Below are 22,197 nucleotides of genomic sequence, written 5' to 3'. Positions count from 1 at the left end.
AATAGATCTATACTATTACACGGCTACTATATAGCAGCTTCGTTGCTGTTTCTAACTGTCACGAGGTGGAACTAAATAGTAGGGAAACAACTTCGTTGTTCCGCGAGGAACTCTAATCTATCTACGAGGGCCTATGTCTATACACACTGAACATGTCCTTTGTTCTAAATGTCTCATCTAGAATCCTGACACTAGGTACTTTATTGGATTAGATGGGTAACGCAGCTAGTATTTGAAAACACCTTTAACCTTATAATATATATAGGTAGTTATATATATATTTAAGTAGTTATAATGGTCAGCTCATTGTAAAATTATGGGATCTTGCCCTCGGGAAAAGCGCCAGTGTCCTATGATATCAGGCCAAAGAGATCCCAAACCAGGGAAATGATGCTGCCGACCAGTCTTGGAGAACAACATGCTCGCTTGTCCTGCAAAGGCGTCTGCCATAATGTAGCATTCTCGCCGTGACTCGAGTTCGCTTATAGAATACGAAATTATCATATCTGTATAGCCAGTGGGGAGCCAGTCCATCGAGGTATAAAGTGCTTTCTTCCACGCGAGTAAAGCGGCGTCGGCCTGGCCGCTCATGTGCTTAACGGCAGCGAGCCCCATTAGGATAGAAAGATAATAGTCCATCTTCTCAAAATAATTACTGGGGTGGTGATGACGACAGAGTCTCTCGTAGATGTCACCCGACATTTGTAATGAAATCTGGTCAATGACTTGCCCTCCGAGCGACGCATGCATGCATTTTAAGAGATATGCATGGGCTAGGCTGAGCTGAGCTCGTAAGCTGGTCTTTTCTTGGGTTGGATTACGTGTTTTAAGCATCTCAATTGCTTCGTCGTATCTACCAAGCTCGGAAAGCACCGTACTAAGCAACACCCAGACTGCGTCTATGTGCTGCGGCAAGTCCAGCAGGATATCGTGGGCTTGCTGAAAATGACCTTCGAAGCGTAAGATCCTGGCACGCATGAGAGCCATGCGACGTTTCCACAGAATTTCAAGAGTTGAAGGGGGGTTATTATTCAGGAAAACATGATTGTCTAGATGGTTGAGGGCGGACGATAACTGGTTCAGCTGTACACATCTTCGAGCCCTTGTTATCGCTAGTGCTGCCGCGAAGGCATTGGAGAGGCAATCAACGACAGGAACGTTGGTTTGTTCTTCTTGATTTCCGTCAATATCGCTATCCGGATATAAAACGGATAGAAAATACCTCCTTGCATCCACCCTGGCTTGGAGTAATGTCTTGGTGACAGCATTATCCTGCAAGGCGTTGATGGCACGCGTAGCAACCGATATGGCCTGCATCTTCCAGTGCTTATCGCGAAAATATGACATTGACAAACATGACTCGACAACCTCCCCAAGATCCATCTGGTCACGAAGGATTCCTACCTGGGTATCATCTAAATGGCTTAGAATGAGTGCGACATGGGGCATCAGCGACTCGCATATCTGGACACAATTTTCCCTGTTTAATATTAGCACACTAAGGTTATACATGTAAAATAGACTCCCCAATGCATACTCAGGCCCCGCCGGTGCGTATTTAGGTATTGCGTGGAAAATGATCTTGGCCACTTTTGGGAGCCAGGTGGCAGTCTGCAGACGATGTTTGAGAAGTTCAGCTACGCGCCTATTTATATCTATTACAGGTGGCCTTGACTTAGAAAACCCGGAGAAGTCTAGATTCCAGGTAGCTGTAGCTAGCTTTTCTTCATCTTTAACCAGGGAGATGATGCGAGTGGAAATGCCAGTTACCTCGCCATCGGCACCCCAACTTAAGGAGGGCACTCTGGCTCGGCGAAATATGTCTACTGGTATGTTAGATGTACCCAACCACTGCAGAATGCACGCAAGCCCCTGCGTGTCCGAATCAAACTTGTCGAAGATGCGTTCGAGCCAACCAACCACAGAAGGGTTGTGGGGGAATGTGTTGGTCCGGTAGATCAGCTCGAGTCTGGATTCTTCGGAGGCCCTATTTACAAGATAGTCGAGGGTCTCACGACTGCGGGTGTTGCGGTGCGCGTCAAAGGTGGCGTAAAAAATACCGAGAAGCGCTATGGGACCGCCATGATTGAAGGAAGCATGGATCAGGTTTGCCCTTGGGGTTTTCTCTGTGCGGATATCGAGAGACCGTGTAAGGATATACGTCCTCACGTATCGTTCCTGTTGGCCCTGGACTTTGACCAGTGCGTCGCGAATAGCATGTTCCGTATGGAAAAAGTCGGGAGAGCCTGGGAGAAGTTGGAAGGACGAGAACAACGAATCCAGCAGCAGGGATCGGGCCTGGAAAGGTTGTTTCGCAATAGCGGCGGCAATATCGACCACTTCCCCAGAATCGTTTATGCAGGCAAGGCGCATCTTGGAATCTTTAGTAATAGGAGTACTAAGTGGTTATTAGGTAAAGCAGCTACTTACCTCCCTAAGCTTGTGCATGACCGGGGTTTGTCTGGCCCCCGGTCCCGATTCTAGCCAATCAAATCAAAGAGCTTTATTATATTCCCTACTTCAATGAATAAAGCGTTATTAAAAGCTAAAATCAAGTATCGCATATATTAGGTATGTACCTAAGTAACAACATTTATGTGGTTACAAGATACGTGTCGCATATAATAAGTAATGACATTTTATGACATTACAAGTTACCTTTTGGTCAAGTGGATAATCTGACATTAAGCCAGTTTTGATTCCACACTTTCTATGAATTCAAGGCGTGGTATCTCCCACTCGTACTCTTTAATTAAATTAACCATCGATTCCAAGCCCTCTTCTTCCGCTATACGTAGTCCCTCACTTTCAACCCACTCGTGAAGTGGTGCTCCAGATTCCACCAACAGTCGGAAAGCCGACTCATTTTCACTTCTCACTGCCTGTAGTAGGGCACCGTCCCAATCAACAGTGTGGTGAACGATGTTTTCCAGTAGTAGCCGCAGTATATGAAGATTTCCATGCCGAGTAGCTTGGCATATCGAAATATGATCGGCTTTAAACCCCATTTTCAGTAGGTAAACAACTGTGCTGAGGTGACGATGGCATGCGCTACTTCTTCTTGCAGACCCTCTCCTACGTTTGCTTCGATGAAGTCTAAAAATATGTGCACTATTTCAACATTTACCTTGAAAGCAGCCCCTTCTAACGGATAACCAAGTAACCTAGGTTAATAGGTAGACAACTTACGTGTTATTGTATCCACGTGGAGGGGAAATTAGATGTGGTGACTCTCGGAAATACGGAAGCAGCTCCTGCACCAATTTTACTTCGTTGGTAAGAGCTGCAGCTGTTAATAGAGCCTGCATGAAGTCTTCATCGTGATCCATGATCTTGGTCGACTCCCTAGTGTCTCTTATTGGGGGTATCGTCCAGGTTACATAGCATCCACCGTAATGATCTTTTGTATTCATACAAATTTTGGAGATCTCGAAAATACACTTTTCCAGTTTTTCACCCCAAGTGTCTTCGCCGCGGAAAGCTAAAATACGCTTTGCAACTTGTCGGATAATAAGGAGTGACCGAGTTAGCGGTTCGGTCGTATACATTAACTTGTCTATAAGATATCGAGACCAGAATGGACGACAAATATAAGGGAACGGCAACAGTTTAGGCTCGGTAAAGATTCCTGACTGAAATATCGCGTACATTGTTACGGTGTCCCATAATTGGCTAACGGGTCGTAATCGGAGAGCGCGTTCGACACTACTCCTACCAAAACTAATTTTACTCACGCGTAATCGAACAGCCGCGATAGGGATCTCTTGAACCAATTCATTTGGGAGGTTAGAAAACAACATCGTTAGTTATTGTCCTAGTGCTGAGGTTTCGAGGTTAATGGGGTAACTTTGCATGATTGGGCAAATCTACATATGGAAGGACGGGAGTTATTTATTATTGTGGCTGGGACAGCCATAAATGTACATAGGTACCTATTTTGATTACGTAACATCAATGGCACCCCACTAAATTTATGTGGCTTGAAAGGGGAAAATAATACCTAGGTCCTATGTTGTGTATTGAAAGTATAAATACAACAACTATTAGACATTCATGACAAATACTGTCTAAACTATATCTAGAGTAGACTTGCGTGGTATCGCCTCTGCTCTTTGCCAATATCTTGACCCTTCCATATTACTTTCTATAAGCTGGGATACCCATCATACCCTCTCATAGCTTCAAATCCCATATTAACGTGTTCTACAGCCGTTATAGGAAGCACGCCCGGGGCCTCCATGATTTCCGTGATAAATTCACTCGATAATTCAACCGAGTCGGCTGAGACTTTGCGAGAAGACGGAGGACTAACATGGTTTTGAGATTTACCTCCGGTCCACGCCCTCGACACACAAAAGTATTCATTGACCTTCTTTAGGAGTTCCGTAATCCACACATCTTGCTTTTTTTGCCGGCTCTGCGGCTCGGCTGCGCTCTGATAGTAAGGGAGGCCTGGCTTAAACATAGCCAACTGAATACGCCACAGATAACCATCCCGTTCGAACTTGCTTAGGCAAAGCACCATTCCAGCCCTGAAGCATGTCTTCTCCCACACAATGGGAATAGCTTCATCTCTTTTTGCTGCCGCCGATGCAACTTCTTCTACATCAAAGAACCACGGAGTAAGGAGACCGATCACATGGTGCTTTGCTCCTTTTCCTGTCTTCTCAAATTCTACCTTGGCGTAGCCGAGAAACTCGTTCACTGTGGCGTAGAAGCGAGACTTATGTCCAGTAGGCCTGTACCACTCTTGGCGCTGTTTGTCGGAGATGAATGCTATAGGAGCAAGAAACAGCGCACCCTTGGACTCGGGCATCGTTTCGGTCAAGGATAACCAGCAGAGGTACTTGCGGACATATAGGGGAAGACTCTGGTCGTGCGGATACAAAGGTGCGTCTTCCTCATCCCCTCTATTCTCGTGATCGATGCCGAAGAGCGCCTTCCGAGTTGTGGTCTCCCCCAGTATCGCGACATCGAGCTTGCTGAAGTAGTCGGGAGGCCACGGACGGGTGACTTTAAAGGCTTTGGGGGCCTTTAGGCTAGGGACACGTCTTGTTTCAATGGTGCTATCAACTTGATCAACTATTGTGATGAATCCATCAATGGCTGTTGTCAGGTTCGTAGTTTCTTCTGTAGAATGTTCGTCTGATAGATAACGGCGACGTGCACCGACGAACAAAGAGACAAGTTTCCCAAGCAGCGCAGGTGCGAAAGGAGTAGCCAAGGTAGCCGGGTTCCACTCGGATAGGATAAGGTAATAGAAAGATTCGTCGCCTCGCACACGAATGTATACATCTTTATTCTTGATACAGACAAGGAAGAGCATTCTGATTGGATGTATGATTGCTTCATGAACTTCGTCTGGGGTGGCATTGCTGAGCCCTGCAGTTACAAGAGGGGAGAGAATGTTGTCAGGATCCAGGGACAGCTGGCTGACTGAATTGAAAGTTAGGCCATCAATAAGTCTAAGGCCTTTTCGAAGGACCTTGCAATCCATCGTGACGATGGAAGACCGAGGATATCAACTACTTGACTCCAATATAGATAAGGCGTAGTCCATAAAAGAAAGCCTTGCATATAATGCTGCCGACAATGATAACTGGGTGAATGTCGCGTCGTAGTTCTATTCTGGGTAGAAATAGTAACCAAGTTGATAAAGCATGCAAAAACTCCGTTTGGATATATTAAAGGAGGATGAAGATTGCATTAGGCGCGTTCCAAAACTGGATGTTATGGTGAATGATTCTAGGGCGACGATAAAAAATCGTCTTGTTGATGATACGACGGAAGGGAAGAGGCAAAAGATAAATGATGCCTAAAATTATTTGGGGGTTAATCGGCAACCGAATTCTACAGAAGGAGCGAACTTGTTTCCCTAAGGATGAATTTGTAGAATGTTAGAGTACGATACGTGTAGTGCAATTCACCATGCGAACGAGGGGTGTTGCCTAGGTACCTACCTTAAGGTAGTGGGATATTTAAGACGGACTTGCATAGGAAAAATGGAATACAGACAGAAGTCCACCTGGCAAATACGCCATATGATAAAGTCCAAAGTCACACTTTGGAATGTTTGGAAGCAGAGCCTTTATTTTCGAATAATAGTGGTAGCACGGGATAATAATTTGGGATCTGGCAACGCGACTTAGTATTTTGTACTTCTGCTAACAACATTGATCATAACTCTATTTATATGTATGTGACAGACTATTGACTGTGGGAGTAGGTATTCAGAAAGCTTTTCGGGAAAGGGGTCAGAATTGATAGCAATAGGAAACGCTTAGAAGAAGAGGTGGTCTTCTTAAGGAATGCAAAAGTTACATAAATATATACGGTTTATAATACTTAACTCTCCTATCAAATTGATAAACCTAGTCTGTTACTAGTCAAGGTGTGGTTACTTGATGTGAATAATTATAAGTGTGGATAGTAATGAATGTTTTGTAACTTTGCTTCTATAGTTGGGTAGCTAAATCGACTGAGCAGACCGAGATAAACTTAGGGGTAAACTTTAAACTTAACTCAACTAACCAGCAGATAGCTATATTGCTATTCTACAAGGCAAAGTTCATCATAATAACCCTGCCATATAATAGACATGCATGTCTACCTAAGTAATAAATTAAAATAAGGATTTGTGGTAGTATGTAGGTTAGGTAGGTACTTGGGTAGTCATATGACTCAGGGGCTACGTATAATAATTTTCCAAAATCTTAACAAATCACCATCAACCATCAACCGTTATACTACTAAGCTATAGGGTATATCCATAGGTGCGAGTGTGCTACTGTGCATAACCTAATCTCACTAATTATGTGTGGGAAAATATTCCATTTCTACTAAGGCAATAGGGGCTAGGGCCCACTACCAACTCTGGCCGCATTTTATATCCATGAAATATATGACAGCTAGCTCCGGCGAAACTTTGACTACCGATGATGAATGTGTAGCGATGTATGCATTGCCCTCACGATCAAAGGTAAAGTTATCGTAGATCTGGTTCACTGCAGGACTTCACGCTAAGACTTCAAAGTAACTGATCCTCTTGCCGTTTTTATCGACACGAAAACGTGAGAAGGTTCCCTGGGCCGAGTTTGTGAAGTAGATGTAGTTGCCGCGAGTTCTAAGGCCGTTGATTCCGATCGACGGCACGCCCGATGAACTATCCTAACCGCTGGAGCCGAGATCAATGTTCTCGAATATGACACTAACTTCTCTGGTGTGGGTGTCGATAGCAAATATGCGCCCTTCAATGGAATCGGCACTAAGAACGACATGGGGATTATATGGAAGTATGGCCAGACCGTTCATTGTGGCCGTATCTGGGACCGGAATGCTATCGACTACTTTGCCTGATTGAAGCGACACTGTGAACAGCTTCATACTACCCCTCTGGAAGGAGAAGGACGTGTGCAAACCGCCGCTAACAGCATATAGACCATTTTCAAGTGGAACTATACCTGTTAGGCCTGTAATTCCCTTGTCAAAGCTGGCGACTGGTTTAGCCTGGGGCTCCGTAGCCGTTGGGTCGGGGATATAGGGGGGACCGGGCGACTTGAAAGTGCTTAGCAAGAGCTTTCCATTTGGGAGGACGAGTACGTTCTCGATAAACTCGGTAGGAAAGCGATATATTTGCTTTATGGATGGATTAGACATGGTAGGCAAGTACTATGGAAAGCCTGGAAAAGAGATGGACGGATAATAGTAAATGGATGATGTGGTAGTAGTGCGAGCTACTAAGGATGAACGTAGGGAACAAACGGCGGATCTGCGTTGGCATATAATAGGTACTTGGGAACGTTACACGAAGCAAGAGATGATAGTCAGAATCCAGGTATTTAGGTACAACTTATGAAACAACTGGGATTTAATTGTTATATTTAGCAACTTCTACCAACACCTATGCAGAGCCAAGAATAATGTACTGTATGAGAAACGAGTTTATAGAAGTACCCATGGACCTGTTGTCTACTAATTTATCGTGGCAGCGCGGCGCGGCACGGCGACCCACATATTCTCCGGATTATGCCCGAACCCCCTTTCCGGTTATAGTGGACCCATCGGCCGGTTTCTTTTAGCCGTTAAGGCCCGGATTATCGGCTCGTACAGTTCTTAATAGTACACAAGGAAAGCTTCGCTCACGGTAGTCTAGCATACTTTGCTCTACGCTATCCGAAATGAAAAACAAGATTTGCTAGATTATCACCTATCTTCAGGGGTAAAAAGCAATTAAGTCGTCACCTATCATGAAGCTAACTAGAATGACTGTGCTCGAGATTCACAACCTTCACTATCGTATCCGGATTTGTAATCGTAAGGAGATTTTTAGGGTCCAGCCCTTCGTTAGGGCTCCTCTTATATTTGGCCCATGTCTGGACTCTGAACTCACTGTTCAATTGCGCCGGTGCGTTAATCTTAGCCAACCCGAGCAGGAAGGTCAACTCGCTGACTTGCGTAGCATAGACCCAGCCTTTGGCGGACCGCGGCAACAGCCGCAGGCGTAGCTGGTTATTACCATCTTCGTCCTGAACTACGGTGGGCAGCACGTTGAAGCGCATGTTGGTAAGCATGTGTGCGCCGGGGCCCGTGTAAGTGTTCATGAGGAAGGTGGAAGATTCTCCGACATCGATCTGTATGTCTACCTCAACAAGTTGGTACTGACTCACTTCATCTTGGATCACGATGACTGAGAAGATGAGATCTTGCGCAAGGTTGTGATTATCGAGCTGGACCTCTTCCCAGTGCCCGATGATGTTGCTTGAGACGGTTATCTGAAATCTGGGCGATCCAGCTACATCACGCACGATAGGCTGGCCACTAGATACAGCTTCAGATTTGACACTTGGGTTTTGCCTGATATGGGAAAGTATATCAGGTTCAGGAAGAGAAGCCGCGGAAGTGACTGGGAGCGCGCGGACGTGAGGGGCGAGGAAGCTAGAAAGTGCCGTGGGTGTGGCAGCGTAGCCCTGAGGACGCTTGAAAGTGGCCCCATAGTCATCATCGTCGTCTTGCTTTTTCGAAGGTGTGGTTTCAGATCTGTTATCTGGGGTAAGTTTCTTGACCCGTGCCGTGCCCATAAGCCTTAGCGTTCGGATTTCGGGACTGCTTGAGCCCCCAGGTGGCCCTACTTGGGCTATCGCTTTTGAACTATTATGGCTTTGGAGATCAATAGTCAGGCTATAGATGGGATCGTTCAGTTGCATAGCAAACAGTGCTGATGTTGGCTCATTATCATTGAAATAAGGCTTCTGTGTCCCGTCCTCATTGTAGGTGCCCATTTCATCCTGAAGCTTTTTCAACTGTTTGGCAGCAAATTGCGGTGGCCAAATGATGCGCAAGTCATTTAATTCTGAGCCGGATTTGGCATCCCAGAGGAAGATATTGTCGGCACTGTCGCGTTTGTAAATAATAGACTCACCGAGTGCTTTATGTCGCTCGTTGTCTTTTTGGCGAATGCTCTGATCGACTGTGTACTGCCGCCGTATGTCTACCTTGACCTGCTCTGGGTCAACACCGCGGGCGACAGCGAAGCGTTGTTGGTGTGCGGGCTGCGTGAAGACAAGACTGGCAAATTGGTCTGAGCCAGGTACACGGTCCATAAAGGCCATCATAACGCCGTCTGTGACAATTTCGTGGCGTAGAAGGGGCGCGCCAGAGGAGGCAGTTGTTCCATTAGCGTCTAGAACCTCTACACGTAGGTCCGGGAACATGGTGACGAGGTCTGACCGTAGATAGAAACCGTAGGCCGGGATCTGCATCGGCTGGTCCTGTCCCTCCGGCGTGTGCTTAATGTAGTCGTTGAAGGCTTCTTTGATAGCCATACGTTCTTCGTCATCACCGTAGTGGTTGCCGAGTGAAAGAGCACCGTCTATTAAGGCGTCAATCCAATTGTTGTCGATGCGGAAGAAGCGTAGGCGTTCGGGCTCAAGGTACGTTGGGTCAGGTATGAGACAGTGAGCAGGTACACCCGCGAGAAACATGCGGTCAAGGAGCCATGAAAGAACAATCATCCAATCTGTCGACATTGGATCGTTGGTCTCGTCATACGTGTCCCCCGATGTGCTCTGGGCGAGGTATCGTGCCGCTTTGACAGCTTCATTTGGGAAGTATTTACGAATCAACGGTGAACCAAAGGACATATCTGGTAGCTCAGAACGCGCGAGACGGTGACGTTTCCATCGCCGCTTAGCGCCGCCGGGAAGGTATCGCGGCGCACGAATGGGGTTCCCCGGATTTATATCGTCGTTACCGCTGAGATGGATCGAGGCTAAACTGCGGATGGCCGAATCGATGCCGCCTAGTACGTCGCTGCGGGTCCGGAAGGCCGTTTCATCAATGTTCTTCACCGTCTGTAGTTTGGAGGCGGCCTCGGCTGTACTATGGATCGAAGTCCGTAGTCGGTTAAGTGCTGCTGTATAGGCCTCATCGCCTAGGGCCATGGTGCGACCGACTTGCCAAGCAACTGAATAAGTAATATCCATGATACCAAGTTGCTTGTCAAGGACTTGCAAGTCGACGCCCGAGTTGGAGCTTGTCGTCAAGTTTTCCAGGGGAGGGACAAATGAAGGTGTGAATGGACCACGGTAGAGGGCAACGGTGGATTCTCCCGTCTGAGTACGATATCGTACGAGCGTGTATCCGTCATCGAGCCGTTTCGCAACAAGCTGTTGCATCTTGTCGTTTGAAGCCCGTAGCGGCGAGATGATCTCCTCTGGAGCACGGAGGACGTTGAGGGTCCTGCCAAGATCTTCAAAGGCATCTGGTACGTTAAGCGTATTTGCCGGCAAGACAGTGTAATTCCAGCTATGTAGCGAGCACAGCGCTACATAGCGGTGGTTCGATCCGGGCCAAGGCATCTCCTCAACGCCTTCGATAGAGACGAGGTGTGCAGACATGGTTACTGGTGTCTCATTGTCAAGCGGGCCGGACCGGTTGCCGACGACAATACTGAAGACGGCCGTGTCTTCAACACCAGCTAGCGCCATACCCTGACCATTTATCTTGCGTACATGTGCCTGGTACTGGTATTGTAGTGCGTTGGGCTTGGAACCTTTGACAGGGTTGTTATTAGGGTCGCGTGCGGGGAAGAGATTCGTGAAGAGGTCTGGCTTGACAAAGATAAAGTCGCCTCGACTATTTTTCATGCTATCCGGCCCAAGTTCTTTAGTCACGGGCGTCGTTACGTCTGTCACCTTCCATAGGTCATCAATGCTCATGTTGACCGTCATGGTACCTGATTGTTTGACAGGCTTGGTTACGCCAGAACTTGTGTTGCGGAAGATGCCAGTCGACCCGTCCAAGTCCTGAGGCTGTAGCCGTAACTCATCTTGAGAAAAGGAGAACATGACGAGCCAAGGCACGCGGTTGCGTACAGTCTCGCCACTGGCACTTTCTGCAAATGCCCTCATCTTCATCTGAAGCTCCTTGTTTGTCCCCTGGATTTGACTTCCGAGTCTTTCCCATGGCAAATGCGGATCCGTTAGGACCACATGAGGAAGAATCCTGTTTGTGTCGGGATATCCTGGAGGAGGGTACGTCGAGTGTACGCTCCCTTCTGGAAGCGAGAACTGTGGCGCATCTACGAAAAAGGATTTCTCCGCATTGAGGTTCAATTCCTCGCCTGTCGGAGCCTTTATATTCTGCCTGACGGTGATATTATGTTTCGGACCAGCTGTGAGCCCTGGGGCCCAGTACGAGTTGAGCTTTTGTTCACCAGGTGCCAGAGGGTCAACCTCCTCCTCACTCTCAACGGCGGCTATACCAGCAAGCTGTCGCGCTTTGCGTTGATATACAGCAGCGGCTCGCCGTGAGTGTCGAAGGGTTAGATGGCGAGGAGAGTTGATGCGAGTGCTTTTGCCCCCGGGAAATATGCCCATTGTGAGTATCTTTAGTGAAGAGAGGATATTAGGAACTGGGGCTTGGGTTCGTTCTCAGATGGATATCAAAAAGTCTTGGGCTAAGTCCTATATGACACAGTCAAGTCTGTATAAGTTATTACTATTAGAGAATGTGGTATAATCACATTCTCCTGCTGCTAATAAGTCACTTGATACATAATACCTAAGTGGTTCGGAATGCTGAACGCCGCGACTTGCTCGAATTTCGATTTGGAACCCCCATAATAAGAACATCCCCATTCATGAATAATAACACTCATTCATTACTCAGTTCGGCACATGCTTGGGTACTGATTTTCCCCGGTTGAAGTTCGTGGTGGTGTTGAAACTATGCTCTAGAAGTTGATATAGGTACCCTAAGGTGTGAAAGCATAGAGCTACATTACAACGCCAAGTCCTGCAAATGCATCCAATTTTCCACGAGATAGAAAAAGTAACATGTAACATAACACGTACATATATACCTAATGGATATGGATACTGTTTTGTGCGTTCCGGACACTATGCAATTAACGAAGTATTGGCTCTCAGCTACCTATTGAGATGCATTGTTGGATTTCATTGCATTGCCCGGCAGCGTGTTATTCGTCATTAAGAGCAGTAGCATTCATAACATGGTAATAACTATGCACCTAAAGGAGATACATAATATTGGAAAGCAATAGGAAATGTAAACCCCTTGAGCCATCAGACAGGTCTCACAGTTTATTTTCACGCCATCCATAGAACTCAGAAGTTGAGGCATCTACTGAGTCCTTCATTACTCATTACAAAACCTATTCGATTATTTCACCGTTTAGAATCAAGCTTAATAGTATAATTGAAAATACTGAAACTTCATTAGTATTCCAGTACAATCAACAATCATGGCGGCCTTGGCAGCGATTGTCGACAAGAGCTCTGTAGATGATAAGAGCATTAGCCTTTTCTACAATACGAGCAAGGCACAACTAGCCATCTCGCTGCAGTCTAGTGCCGGTAACAACAACCAGGCTGAAGGCACTTGGGTAACGGCCGACAATCATTATAATAGATACATCCTGAATCCGTCTTCTATTGCGGCAGCCTACTACCAAGGGCTTAAATTTGTGGTAGCCATGACGATACCAAAGCAGGGGCAGAGCGAGACAGGGGCGGATGTCCAAATATCTCTTGTATCGCCTATCTGCCAAGATCTCACATCAGGAACGTTCGAGAACAATCACATTGCCTTAGGCACGACCACAGACGGGAATCAAGGTTGGCTGTATTATCTCCAGTAAGCCGTGCCTCTCCCTATTCATTATATACTCTTTACCTCGACGTTTGTTTTTCTCGCGCAATTATTTAACCACCTTCGTAGCGATGGTTCCGATACTAGAAAAGCAGTGGTGGAATTAGACCTCAACACCAAAGCCAACAAGGTCCTGGGTAGTAGTGTCCAGGCAGATTATAACAGCTCTTTAGCTGCTTGGTATGACCAGGTCAATAAGGAACGGCATATTATCTACGAAGGCGGGGGGCTCCGCGACTTCAATATAGATAAAGAAACTCGTAAGCAGCTAGTTAATTCTTTTACCGGGTCCTCGATGGCCATGGGATATGCCTCCCAATTTTCTCTTACGATTCATATACACGAAAGATCTGTAGTTAATGATACCAAACAGTTTCTGTCGTACGTGCGGGCGACATAATCCCCAATACGTCTATTGCGGTGACTTACTCTGGGTCAACTAAAAAGGTGTACCTCTATTACTGTAACGTAAATCTGTATATCATGCGAGCCGTGATGAACGGAGATGATTGGGTCGATTCTCAGCGGATCAAAGACGCCCCCTTGGTTGCTGAGAACAGTCAGATCACCGTTGCGCAGGCGAATGGGTTTAATCACGTATTCTACATTCCTAAGAACCTGGGTACGGAAGGGGATGAGGATCAGAGCCCCTTTGCTCACGTCCTTGATAATATTGATTGATTAGTTCTTGTAATGAACAAGGATGATTAAGGGACCGCATTGTTTTAAGTTGAAAGGGCGTCGAAGTTATGTCACGTTAGGAAGTTGGTGCTATTTTATAAATTATGGTGGTGGAGTATTTTATTATATATAAACATAACTCAGATTTTAAACAATCCAAGACTATGTTAATATTTGATATGGTTAAAAGGTACCGATTACCTGTTAAGCTACGGGTTGTGATGCTATCACGGAGCTATGACCTCGTCTTGTGTAAGAAAGGAGAAAAAGGGGCTGCCTGTTTACATGCATACCCTTGTTAGACGCTTATAATAATATACCCGTTAAGCCTTATGCTCGTATTATAACTCATGCACAGTATCGACGACATACTCGGCTCAGATTCTATCAAGTATATGGTTTCTTTAGCAATGCATGAGCCACTCGGGCACACTACGGCGTAAAACCTGCTATAAACTCTCGCAATGCATCCGGTATCCGGTATCCGGCATCACGCCGTCATCATAACACAGCAGACCGATGATACCCTCAGAATGCAAGTTTCAGCTGGTCTGAGACAGCTGATCTTACCTTTTTCTATCACGACGTTACCATTCTTATGCGAATATAGGCGACATGTCAAAATATGCAAAAGCAATATAAGAGATACTACTCCATGATGCGGGGTTCAGCTTCCATCGGATCGTTGTATGTGGCCTACATCAGTTCGGGATGATGATAACACGAAGAACCACTGCGTCAGCGACAGCCATATGCCGCGGAAATAGGAGTTTCATGGAGTAAAGAAAATATTATGCATTGTAGCATAAGATGCCCCGTACCAATTATCACGCATGAGGAGACATGGAGAAAAATAGACTCTATCATGAAATATCTTGGCCGAGTTAACTACTTGCGTAAGGTAGCTAATGGTGCCGGAACTAACAAGTATACATCGTCTTTTGTTATAGACACAACTTATTGTAACTAATTTGGCAAAATCGTTGAAGTATTGAAATCATGGCAGCGAAGGACGTTCAGCTTCACGCGGCTTTTGGCGATAACGACTTCTTTCGCGAGGCCTTCAACTATAATTTATCAGATGTAAGTATTATTAGCTGTCTGGACTAGCTTAATATTATAGAACTGGATTCGACTTGTTCCTTTTAAATTATCTATGGGTTTAATATAAGATAGGCAAAGCTAACAGTCTAACAGATCGAACAATGGCTGAATGATTGTGTTGCGGGTAAGAAAGGAGGCGACCAGACCAAGAAGGAAGAGGTCCGAAAGAAACTTTTAGGAATTAAGGGGAAACTCTTTTCTCTTATGTGTGTATGAACCGTATGCCCACGTTGAGGGAGGTGGACCAGCTGATTATAGGAAAATATAGGGTCCCGAACGGGTGCCAATTTGTTAACCCAAGTGCCAAACCAAATAGTCACTTCCCACGCAGAGTCAGGGTAAATTGGCTAGAGGATAAAGATCCAGTTAAATTCAATCTCTTGTGTTGGGCGATCGAACACCAAGGAGCTCTGGACAAATCTCTCGAGTCCAAGTGGGCGAATCCCTATGATCTTCTTGGACTCTTCATTAGTAGTCTAGGCCCCGCTCCAACAACGGCTGATAAGAATAACTATTTCTTGCCCCTGGCCGCAGTCTACGGGCGGTGGTGCTCACGCATCGCCGGTCATGCACATTGGCGTTGGGGGTGGAAGACTCGAGGAAATGGAGCGGGAGATTGGCCCTATATGTTCCAGGTTACATGGAAACTGGTGAAGGCCCCAGTCGATAAGAAACGCCCAGCTGGTAAAACGCCTCCGGCCGATTATAAAGTTTTCTTCCTTGGGAGTAGCATGGCCGGTGATGACTGGGTAGAGAACCCTCAATATGAAGATAAATATACCGGGAAATGGAGGAGGGCAGTGCAGCGTAGCCGATTTAATTGGCTTTACCACGGCTTACAACTTAAAAAGTTTACGCTGAATGATTTCGACAGCTCACCGGTGCAAATTAACAAAGAAACTTCTTCAAATCAACCGTATGGTAACTGTGCGGAGACATATCCGTTTATCTTCAGCATCCGCAGCAACGCCAGGTATAAACCCCCCCCCAACCCCTCTCTCCCCCATTACCTTCCCCTCATCCCCAATGGCTAATGATTTTCCAGCTCTGACAATAAAGACTTAATGGGCCTTGCTCTTCAGAGAGATTATATGATGGATGAAGATTTGAAGACCTACAACCACGACGATGTGTCAGCTTACCTTTGCGGTCCTTGTGCAAACTGCAGGAAACTTATTTCTGATGCGGGGGCCATTGCAACAAACTTCTCGGTGACCAAAGCGGCAAGCTCGACTAGGAGGAAGCCAAAAGCAACCACTGCAGCAGAAATAAAGACAGCAACAGACAGGATGGCTGCGGTCAATGATCTGCCACCAGAGGGATGGAGTAACTCCAAAGAGGATCTGAACATCGAGTATTACTGGGGCCCTAATGGGGATGGCACCATGGCCGCCCAACAAGTTGGCTTGACTGGCGCCGAGGGGTTCATGATTGTCAGCCGTAACAATGGTGGTGACGCATACATGTTCACCGCTTCTACTGGGCAGGTTTATCTGTGGAATATGGTCACAGATGAGATCTACGAGTACATCAACCCTACAGACCGGACCGCCATTCTGGCTCAGATGAAGATGCCGCCGGGGAAAGGACAGTTGGAAAGGAAGTTGCTCTTTGGTGGCGACTCGTAGAGATGGTATATATCCAGCTCTGAGATAATGTGCGCGCAATATAGGAGGAAGGAGACTGATATTATCTTTTTTTGAGTTGTTATATTTTACTTCGGATTGGATGCAGTTATCAAAATTACCATCATGTTTAAATATCAGGGACTTAGCAAATACTAATTCGTTCTTATCTTTATTTAACTACCTATATTACTATATTAGTATTGCTGTAAGTGATTGTTGAGTTAAGCACCTAAACTAGGGTACTTTACTCACTCTAAAAAGGTGTATATACCTAAAGCAAGACTGCCCTTCACTCATCAGTTTAAATCAATATAAGAGTTACATCCTAATATAAAACAAGTCACTGAATAAAGCAATATCTGATATAATGTTCACATCTTATAGTGGCGACCGTAATAAACGTGTTATAATAAGTATCCATTTATAAGAGATCCTTAATAACGCAGAGATTTATCAAACTAGATACTTTGGAGTCTCCTCCCGTGTCTTCTACTCCTTGGGCATCATTATAGGATTCCTTAACTGCAAGAATCCCTCGATGGCGGTATACGGGCCGTTCTGGAATCCGGGCTTTGTCAAATCACCCCTTTTCTCAATGCCAAAGGGGTTGAATACAGCATCACCGTCCCCATCTCCCTCAGCGGCGTACGGCTCGAACCAGCTCCAGTCGCCCGCGCCAAGCGACAGTAGGGGCAGATCACGCTTGGGAATGTCCCTAGCATTCTGTGTCGTAAGAACCTGAGCGCGATCATAAGGTGGCACGTCACTGAGTGGTAGTGTCAGGGGTCCCGCATGGAAGAATGCAGTCATAGTATTCATAGCCTTCTGCCACGTCCATGATGGCAGCAGTAGTTCTGACGCTGGTAGGAAGGATGAATACGCGTGTATAGGTGTAAATGGGTCGATGATAGCACCGAAGACTGACATCCGTGCGTTGCGACGGTTATCGAAGTCTGCCGGCTCAATTGGGTTACTATAGGAAGGCTCGGTTGGGAAGGGGGGCTCCCAGAAGGGTGTGAAGAGTGGATATTCGTTGGTGTTGAGAGGTTTTAGTGGCACAATTTCCTTGTCATCTGGAGCAAAGAACGTCCTAATGTAGTCAAGATTGAGCTCGTCAGTACCTGGAGCTGTCGTATCGAAATATCCCACTAGCCCGTCATAGGTAGCATCGCGGTCTCCTAGTCGCACTTGAAACTGATAGTAATCTTTATCGTCGGTTGGCTTCGTCAGGTCGCGCTCTGGATCCATGACCTTGGTCCTGGTACTCTGATTTTTTAGCGGCGGCGAGTCGAGCTCGAGAGACCAACCCGTATTAACTAGGGCTAATGGCTTGCCCACAATAGAGTTGAGAAACTGCGCATAGTCATTCGGTGCAGCCGACAGCGTCTCTTGTGCTTTCGTTATCATGGTCCAGAAGCCCTGGAGGTAGTCACGATCGACGAGTTTGTTGACGAGGGCATCGAGCTGGCGTGTCTCTGGAGTCGGTTGGGTATCCTTATCGGGACTAAAAGGTAGCCACTTCGGCGCGTCCAACGTCCCAAGAGGTCCACCGAAGCGAACTTCACGGTAAAAGGTCCCGTCTGCTAAGAACAGTTGGATACCGTAGTCGGCATAATTTGTAATAATCCAACCCCAGATTGGGTTCTCCCACTCAGATGCCGGGCGCCAGGTAGCCGATCCAGCCGGTTCACTAGAAAGTGTCTTAAGAGCTCCGAAACCGTTTTTTTCGTCGTCTGGATCGTCGGAAACACGCTTGACAAAGCTAGCGTTAAGACGTGCGTTCTGGTTAATTTGGGGTGGAAGTTGGAGGAACTCGCATTGGGCAGCGGTATCCTCGATTACTGTGTTGGCGTAGTCCTGGTCCCCGAGCTTGATGGTTTGCGGCTCATAGAAATCACTGATACAAGGATATAAGGGTGGAGGGCCATCGACTTGGGGATTTTGATCGATGGGAACTAAAGCCTGGCCAAACTTGTCTATGATGTTGAGCTTGCGGAACCTATAGAGAGTAAGCAAAAGGAATGCAGACGGGAATGAATAGAGAAGTTAATGACGTACCTAAACTGCCCATGGGTCACAGGTTTAAAGGGGCACCATGCACTGTCGAGGAAGTTGGCTAAAGCTACGTACGGCGTTGAGGCCGACTCTCCCTTGATTAGCTCAATGTGTTCTTTACTTAAACCTGCCTTATCATTAACTGCTGCAGCAATAGCCGAGCTTGATTCGACCCCCGAGTCAATAGTCTTATTTTCAGGTTTGATGTGGCTGCCCTCTGCTAGTGTTACTATGCCATTAGTAAAGCCAGAGAGCGGCATCGACAGGTATGACAGCTTTGATACGTTTGCACGTAAGTTTTCACGCTGCTCCTTCGACAAATACTTGTCCAGAATATCTGGCGGTGTGTTGTCAAAGAGCTGCGCTATCTTAGCTCCAAGCGAGAAGCTAGGCTGCGGCAAGATGAGTACCCGACCAGACAGCACACGCGTGTCCGGGCCATTGACTTTCTGCTCATCAAGTAGCGCCTTCCATAGTGGCGGTGGCTCCTGGCCGTCCGTGGAGGGAACGGTGATACCGTAGCGTACCATTTCGTTGACTGAAAGACGGGCCGTATGTTCGCTGAGCTTCCAATAGCTGAAAGGTACATGCGTGTACTCAGTTTCCCACTCGACGTAAAGGGGGAACCATGGCTGTCGGTTTCCCCATTGGTCGCGTAAACTCCCATCCGAAACGGCGGTATTGGGATCATGAAACTGGGGGTAAAATGTACCCGCAGGTGGCTCGTTAGAACTACTATCATCTTGTTGGATGACGTAGAACTCAGTTACTAAAGAACTAGCAGGTGCCCCAAGGATATCAGGGAGCTGCCTTTTTAGAAGATCACACAAGTCCTTTAAGGCAGCCGGTAGATTAGAAGCGTCGTTGGCGGGAATGGTCTGAGCCGGCGCGCGGACAGCTACCTTATCCAGGTAATCAATAGGCCAACCAGATGGGATGCCACCAATGAGGACCGTCGGGTCGTTTGCACGGTAGAAGACAGGCTTGCTTGCCGCTTTAGCTGTCTCTAGTAGGTTCTGTGAACCATCTTGCGGGTTTAGTAAATCTGCAATCTTTTTTTGCAACTGGTCTATGCGGCTTTGCAAGCTGCCTATATGTTCTGCTAGGGCATTTACTTTCTTTTGGTATTCCCCAGTCTCGGTTTCGTTACTGCTGCCCTCGCCGTTGCCCACGTCGCTCATAAAACCCCACCACAGCGCGAACATGTCCCAGCGGTATTGCTTCATGGCAGTGCTGCAGCTGTCTAATAGGCTCTGTGTTTGATTTAATTCAGACAGCTTCAGAACAGCCAGTCGCTCAGGCTCGACCGGCTGTTTACCAGATTCATCCTCGCCCGAGAAGTGGAAATGTGATCCTCCAGGTGAGCGATTGAAGGACCAATTGTAGATGGTATTCTTAGCCTCACGTTGCGCTTCGACACCGTCGTCGCGTGAAAGCAGTAATGACTCGAGTGCAAGAATATCCTCTTCTAACTGGTCAATATTACCTTCACCCTTGCGAGCATGGCAATAAGATATTAGTGCATCCATGGGAGTAGTTCCAACTGACACGGCTGCTTGCGTCGGGTCGCTGATGCGCGCATTGTACCCGTCTGCCGGCGTTGTAGCAGGCTTCTTATCCTCATCCCAAATCACGTCGTACATAGCGCCGTGGCATAATGCTCTCAGTTGACTCGTATCGTCTAGCCAGTCGCTCCAGTCATCCGGATTCCCATCGGCACCTTTCATTTTCATAAAGAGGGATTCCAAGCTTGCCCCATGTGCAGTGGATTTGGTAGAGTTCCAGAGCGGGTCGGTATCGTCCTTCCAATGCCAGCCCAGGAGATAGTAGCTAGCCTGAGCATGGGTTAGATACTGAGGCTTGCCGCTTTCATCGGCGTACTCAAAATTATCAAGAATGCTGAAGACGTTCGAGTTGTGCATCTGAAAATCGGCAAAGAGCTGGTTGCCGCTGCGTAAAAGGCTGATATTGGGTGGCTGGACGTTCGAATTGGGGTCGTCGGGAGTCCATTCAGCTAGCGGTGTCTTGCGTCCGATGAAAACCTCAGCCTGCTCCTCAATATTGACGTCTGAGCCCGATTTACCTGTGACAAAAGGTGCCACATCTGTCTGCAAGTCGACATTGAGCGGGATCTCGTCGAGTGACCACAAATGGTCACTTTCCACCACCCATGCCTCATATTCACGGCCGACAAACGCCGGTTTGGCTGTTTCTGGTTGAATACTGTCGATGTCGATCCTACGTACCACAACCCAACGCGTAGGTGGTTGAACAAAATCAGGCGTAGTAAGGGCAGGCTGTTCGGTCCCTGAGGGCGTCGCTTTTAATCCACGTTGAAGCCGTTCTTGCTTACGCGAAACCTCAGGCACTGTCTCGCTAGATGCCACTCCTGACCGGTAGAAGCGTGGTAGCGTCCAATGGACATAAACACCATAGCGATGGCGTAATGGCTGGGGATTAGGACGCGCGCCTAGGTCCGTCATACGCGAATTTACTTCAGCCGGAGCCGTGTTGTGTAAGTCGGCGTGATTTTGGATATCGCTTTGGATCAGGAAGTTTTCTAGGCGCAAAAAGGTATAGTTAGGCTGTGTGATGGGACAGATATGAGCACTCATATCGTATTTCTTTCCAGTGCCGCATACAGCTTTATTGAGAATAAAGGCATCCAGCTGCATAGGCACGAGGAGTGCCTCGAAGTCTTGGGTTGTCGACATTGTCGCTAAGCTTGTGATGGACTTGAGGTTTACAGATCAAACCAGCTCTAGCAATATCAAATGATTAGAAACGGTAGACAAGGAGGACAAGTCTACAATAGAAGCCGTTTAGCTTTGCTGAGGATTTGTTTTGGTAACCTAAAGAATACAGCCTTTAGGTACTCCAAAGTCTTCGTAGTCTCCCTCCAAAGCTAGCAACCAAGCACGCATTGTGCTACAAAGGTATGAGGTTCACATGAACGTCATTGCGTGAGCTAGGTAGTATTCTACAAGCAACATTAGTCAATATTAGTAAAGAGTTTCTAGTTACCAGCTGAATATCTCCAACTAGGATGCCGGCATATCGCGGTCATCATCGGAAAAGAATGCTTCGTATAGTTCTCGGTGATGGCGTGCATAGACAGTCTGGTCATTGTAGATCTAACGTATCGATTCTCACGTCTGCCGTACGGTAGCGTCGTACCCGTCTAGTCAAGTTCTCTGATCTGCAAGTTGCGTTGAATCTGCAGAAAGTTATCTAGCCGGATGCACTCTTCACTGCCCCGTCAAGTCAACAAAAGCTTGGAGCAGATAGTGTTAGTTGTCATTCGTTCGTAGAATCAGCGTAGTTAATAGAGAAGTAAGAAGCGATGGTGGGATGACTCGCAAAACGAGAGGCTATAGAAGGTTGTTTGCATATTGCATTAAGCGAGCTCCCCGATATGTATGATATGTACAGATTGATTGACGTTGGAGAAGGTTGGAAAGAACGTTGATTATTTCAGCCACGTTGACGTTTGCTATGCGGCAGGGGTATACTGGCGTGCATACCCGCTCAGCCAATTTAGTTCAGCTCGGCGGGGATA

The 22,197-nt window shown here is 46.9% G+C and overlaps 9 protein-coding genes across 9 annotated transcripts; 2 read left to right on the top strand and 7 right to left on the bottom strand.

Moving 5' to 3' along the window:
- Nucleotides 1-106: 106 nt before the first annotated feature.
- On the bottom strand, nucleotides 107-2,494 carry F4813DRAFT_351140 (uncharacterized protein). Its single transcript, XM_049242381.1, has 2 exons — nucleotides 1,538-2,494; nucleotides 107-1,480 (listed from the first exon to the last, which is right to left on the bottom strand). The coding sequence occupies exons 1-2, from the start codon at nucleotides 2,371-2,373 to the stop codon at nucleotides 304-306; spliced, it is 2,013 nt and encodes a 670-aa protein (XP_049102124.1). The 5' UTR covers nucleotides 2,374-2,494; the 3' UTR covers nucleotides 107-303.
- A 120-nt stretch (nucleotides 2,495-2,614) lies between these two features.
- On the bottom strand, nucleotides 2,615-3,097 carry F4813DRAFT_314916 (uncharacterized protein). The gene has a single exon (XM_049240921.1). The coding sequence runs from the start codon at nucleotides 3,006-3,008 to the stop codon at nucleotides 2,685-2,687; it is 324 nt and encodes a 107-aa protein (XP_049102123.1). The 5' UTR covers nucleotides 3,009-3,097; the 3' UTR covers nucleotides 2,615-2,684.
- On the bottom strand, nucleotides 2,615-3,840 carry F4813DRAFT_351139 (uncharacterized protein). The gene has a single exon (XM_049242380.1). The coding sequence runs from the start codon at nucleotides 3,798-3,800 to the stop codon at nucleotides 3,186-3,188; it is 615 nt and encodes a 204-aa protein (XP_049102122.1). The 5' UTR covers nucleotides 3,801-3,840; the 3' UTR covers nucleotides 2,615-3,185.
- Nucleotides 3,841-4,038: 198 nt separating this feature from the next.
- On the bottom strand, nucleotides 4,039-5,392 carry F4813DRAFT_351138 (uncharacterized protein). The gene has a single exon (XM_049242379.1). It carries the CDS (start codon nucleotides 5,324-5,326, stop codon nucleotides 4,145-4,147), a length of 1,182 nt encoding a protein of 393 aa, XP_049102121.1. The 5' UTR covers nucleotides 5,327-5,392; the 3' UTR covers nucleotides 4,039-4,144.
- Nucleotides 5,393-7,167: 1,775 nt separating this feature from the next.
- F4813DRAFT_387023 (uncharacterized protein) lies at nucleotides 7,168-7,656 on the bottom strand (the record flags this gene model as incomplete). Its single annotated transcript, XM_049246503.1, has 1 exon — nucleotides 7,168-7,656. One exon carries the CDS (start codon nucleotides 7,654-7,656, stop codon nucleotides 7,168-7,170), a length of 489 nt encoding a protein of 162 aa, XP_049102120.1.
- A 253-nt stretch (nucleotides 7,657-7,909) lies between these two features.
- Nucleotides 7,910-11,972, bottom strand: F4813DRAFT_401139 (uncharacterized protein). The gene has a single exon (XM_049248361.1). The coding sequence runs from the start codon at nucleotides 11,874-11,876 to the stop codon at nucleotides 8,253-8,255; it is 3,624 nt and encodes a 1,207-aa protein (XP_049102119.1). The 5' UTR covers nucleotides 11,877-11,972; the 3' UTR covers nucleotides 7,910-8,252.
- A 628-nt stretch (nucleotides 11,973-12,600) lies between these two features.
- F4813DRAFT_314905 (uncharacterized protein) lies at nucleotides 12,601-13,942 on the top strand. The gene is made up of 3 exons (XM_049240920.1): nucleotides 12,601-13,155; nucleotides 13,240-13,430; nucleotides 13,544-13,942. The coding sequence occupies exons 1-3, from the start codon at nucleotides 12,764-12,766 to the stop codon at nucleotides 13,849-13,851; spliced, it is 891 nt and encodes a 296-aa protein (XP_049102118.1). The 5' UTR covers nucleotides 12,601-12,763; the 3' UTR covers nucleotides 13,852-13,942.
- A 588-nt stretch (nucleotides 13,943-14,530) lies between these two features.
- F4813DRAFT_351133 (uncharacterized protein) lies at nucleotides 14,531-16,766 on the top strand. The gene is made up of 4 exons (XM_049242378.1): nucleotides 14,531-14,934; nucleotides 15,049-15,161; nucleotides 15,224-15,928; nucleotides 16,001-16,766. Exons 1-4 carry the CDS (start codon nucleotides 14,851-14,853, stop codon nucleotides 16,581-16,583), a joined length of 1,485 nt encoding a protein of 494 aa, XP_049102117.1. The 5' UTR covers nucleotides 14,531-14,850; the 3' UTR covers nucleotides 16,584-16,766.
- Nucleotides 16,767-16,952: 186 nt separating this feature from the next.
- Nucleotides 16,953-21,680, bottom strand: F4813DRAFT_314884 (uncharacterized protein). Its single transcript, XM_049240919.1, has 2 exons — nucleotides 18,642-21,680; nucleotides 16,953-18,582 (listed from the first exon to the last, which is right to left on the bottom strand). Exons 1-2 carry the CDS (start codon nucleotides 21,350-21,352, stop codon nucleotides 17,073-17,075), a joined length of 4,221 nt encoding a protein of 1,406 aa, XP_049102116.1. The 5' UTR covers nucleotides 21,353-21,680; the 3' UTR covers nucleotides 16,953-17,072.
- Nucleotides 21,681-22,197: the final 517 nt, after the last annotated feature.

Source organism: Daldinia decipiens, assembly GCF_022478715.1.
Source record: "Daldinia decipiens strain CBS 113046 unplaced genomic scaffold F4813scaffold_7, whole genome shotgun sequence".
NCBI lineage: Eukaryota > Fungi > Ascomycota > Sordariomycetes > Xylariales > Hypoxylaceae > Daldinia > Daldinia decipiens.
This window is presented reverse-complemented; position numbering and strand designations above follow the sequence as displayed.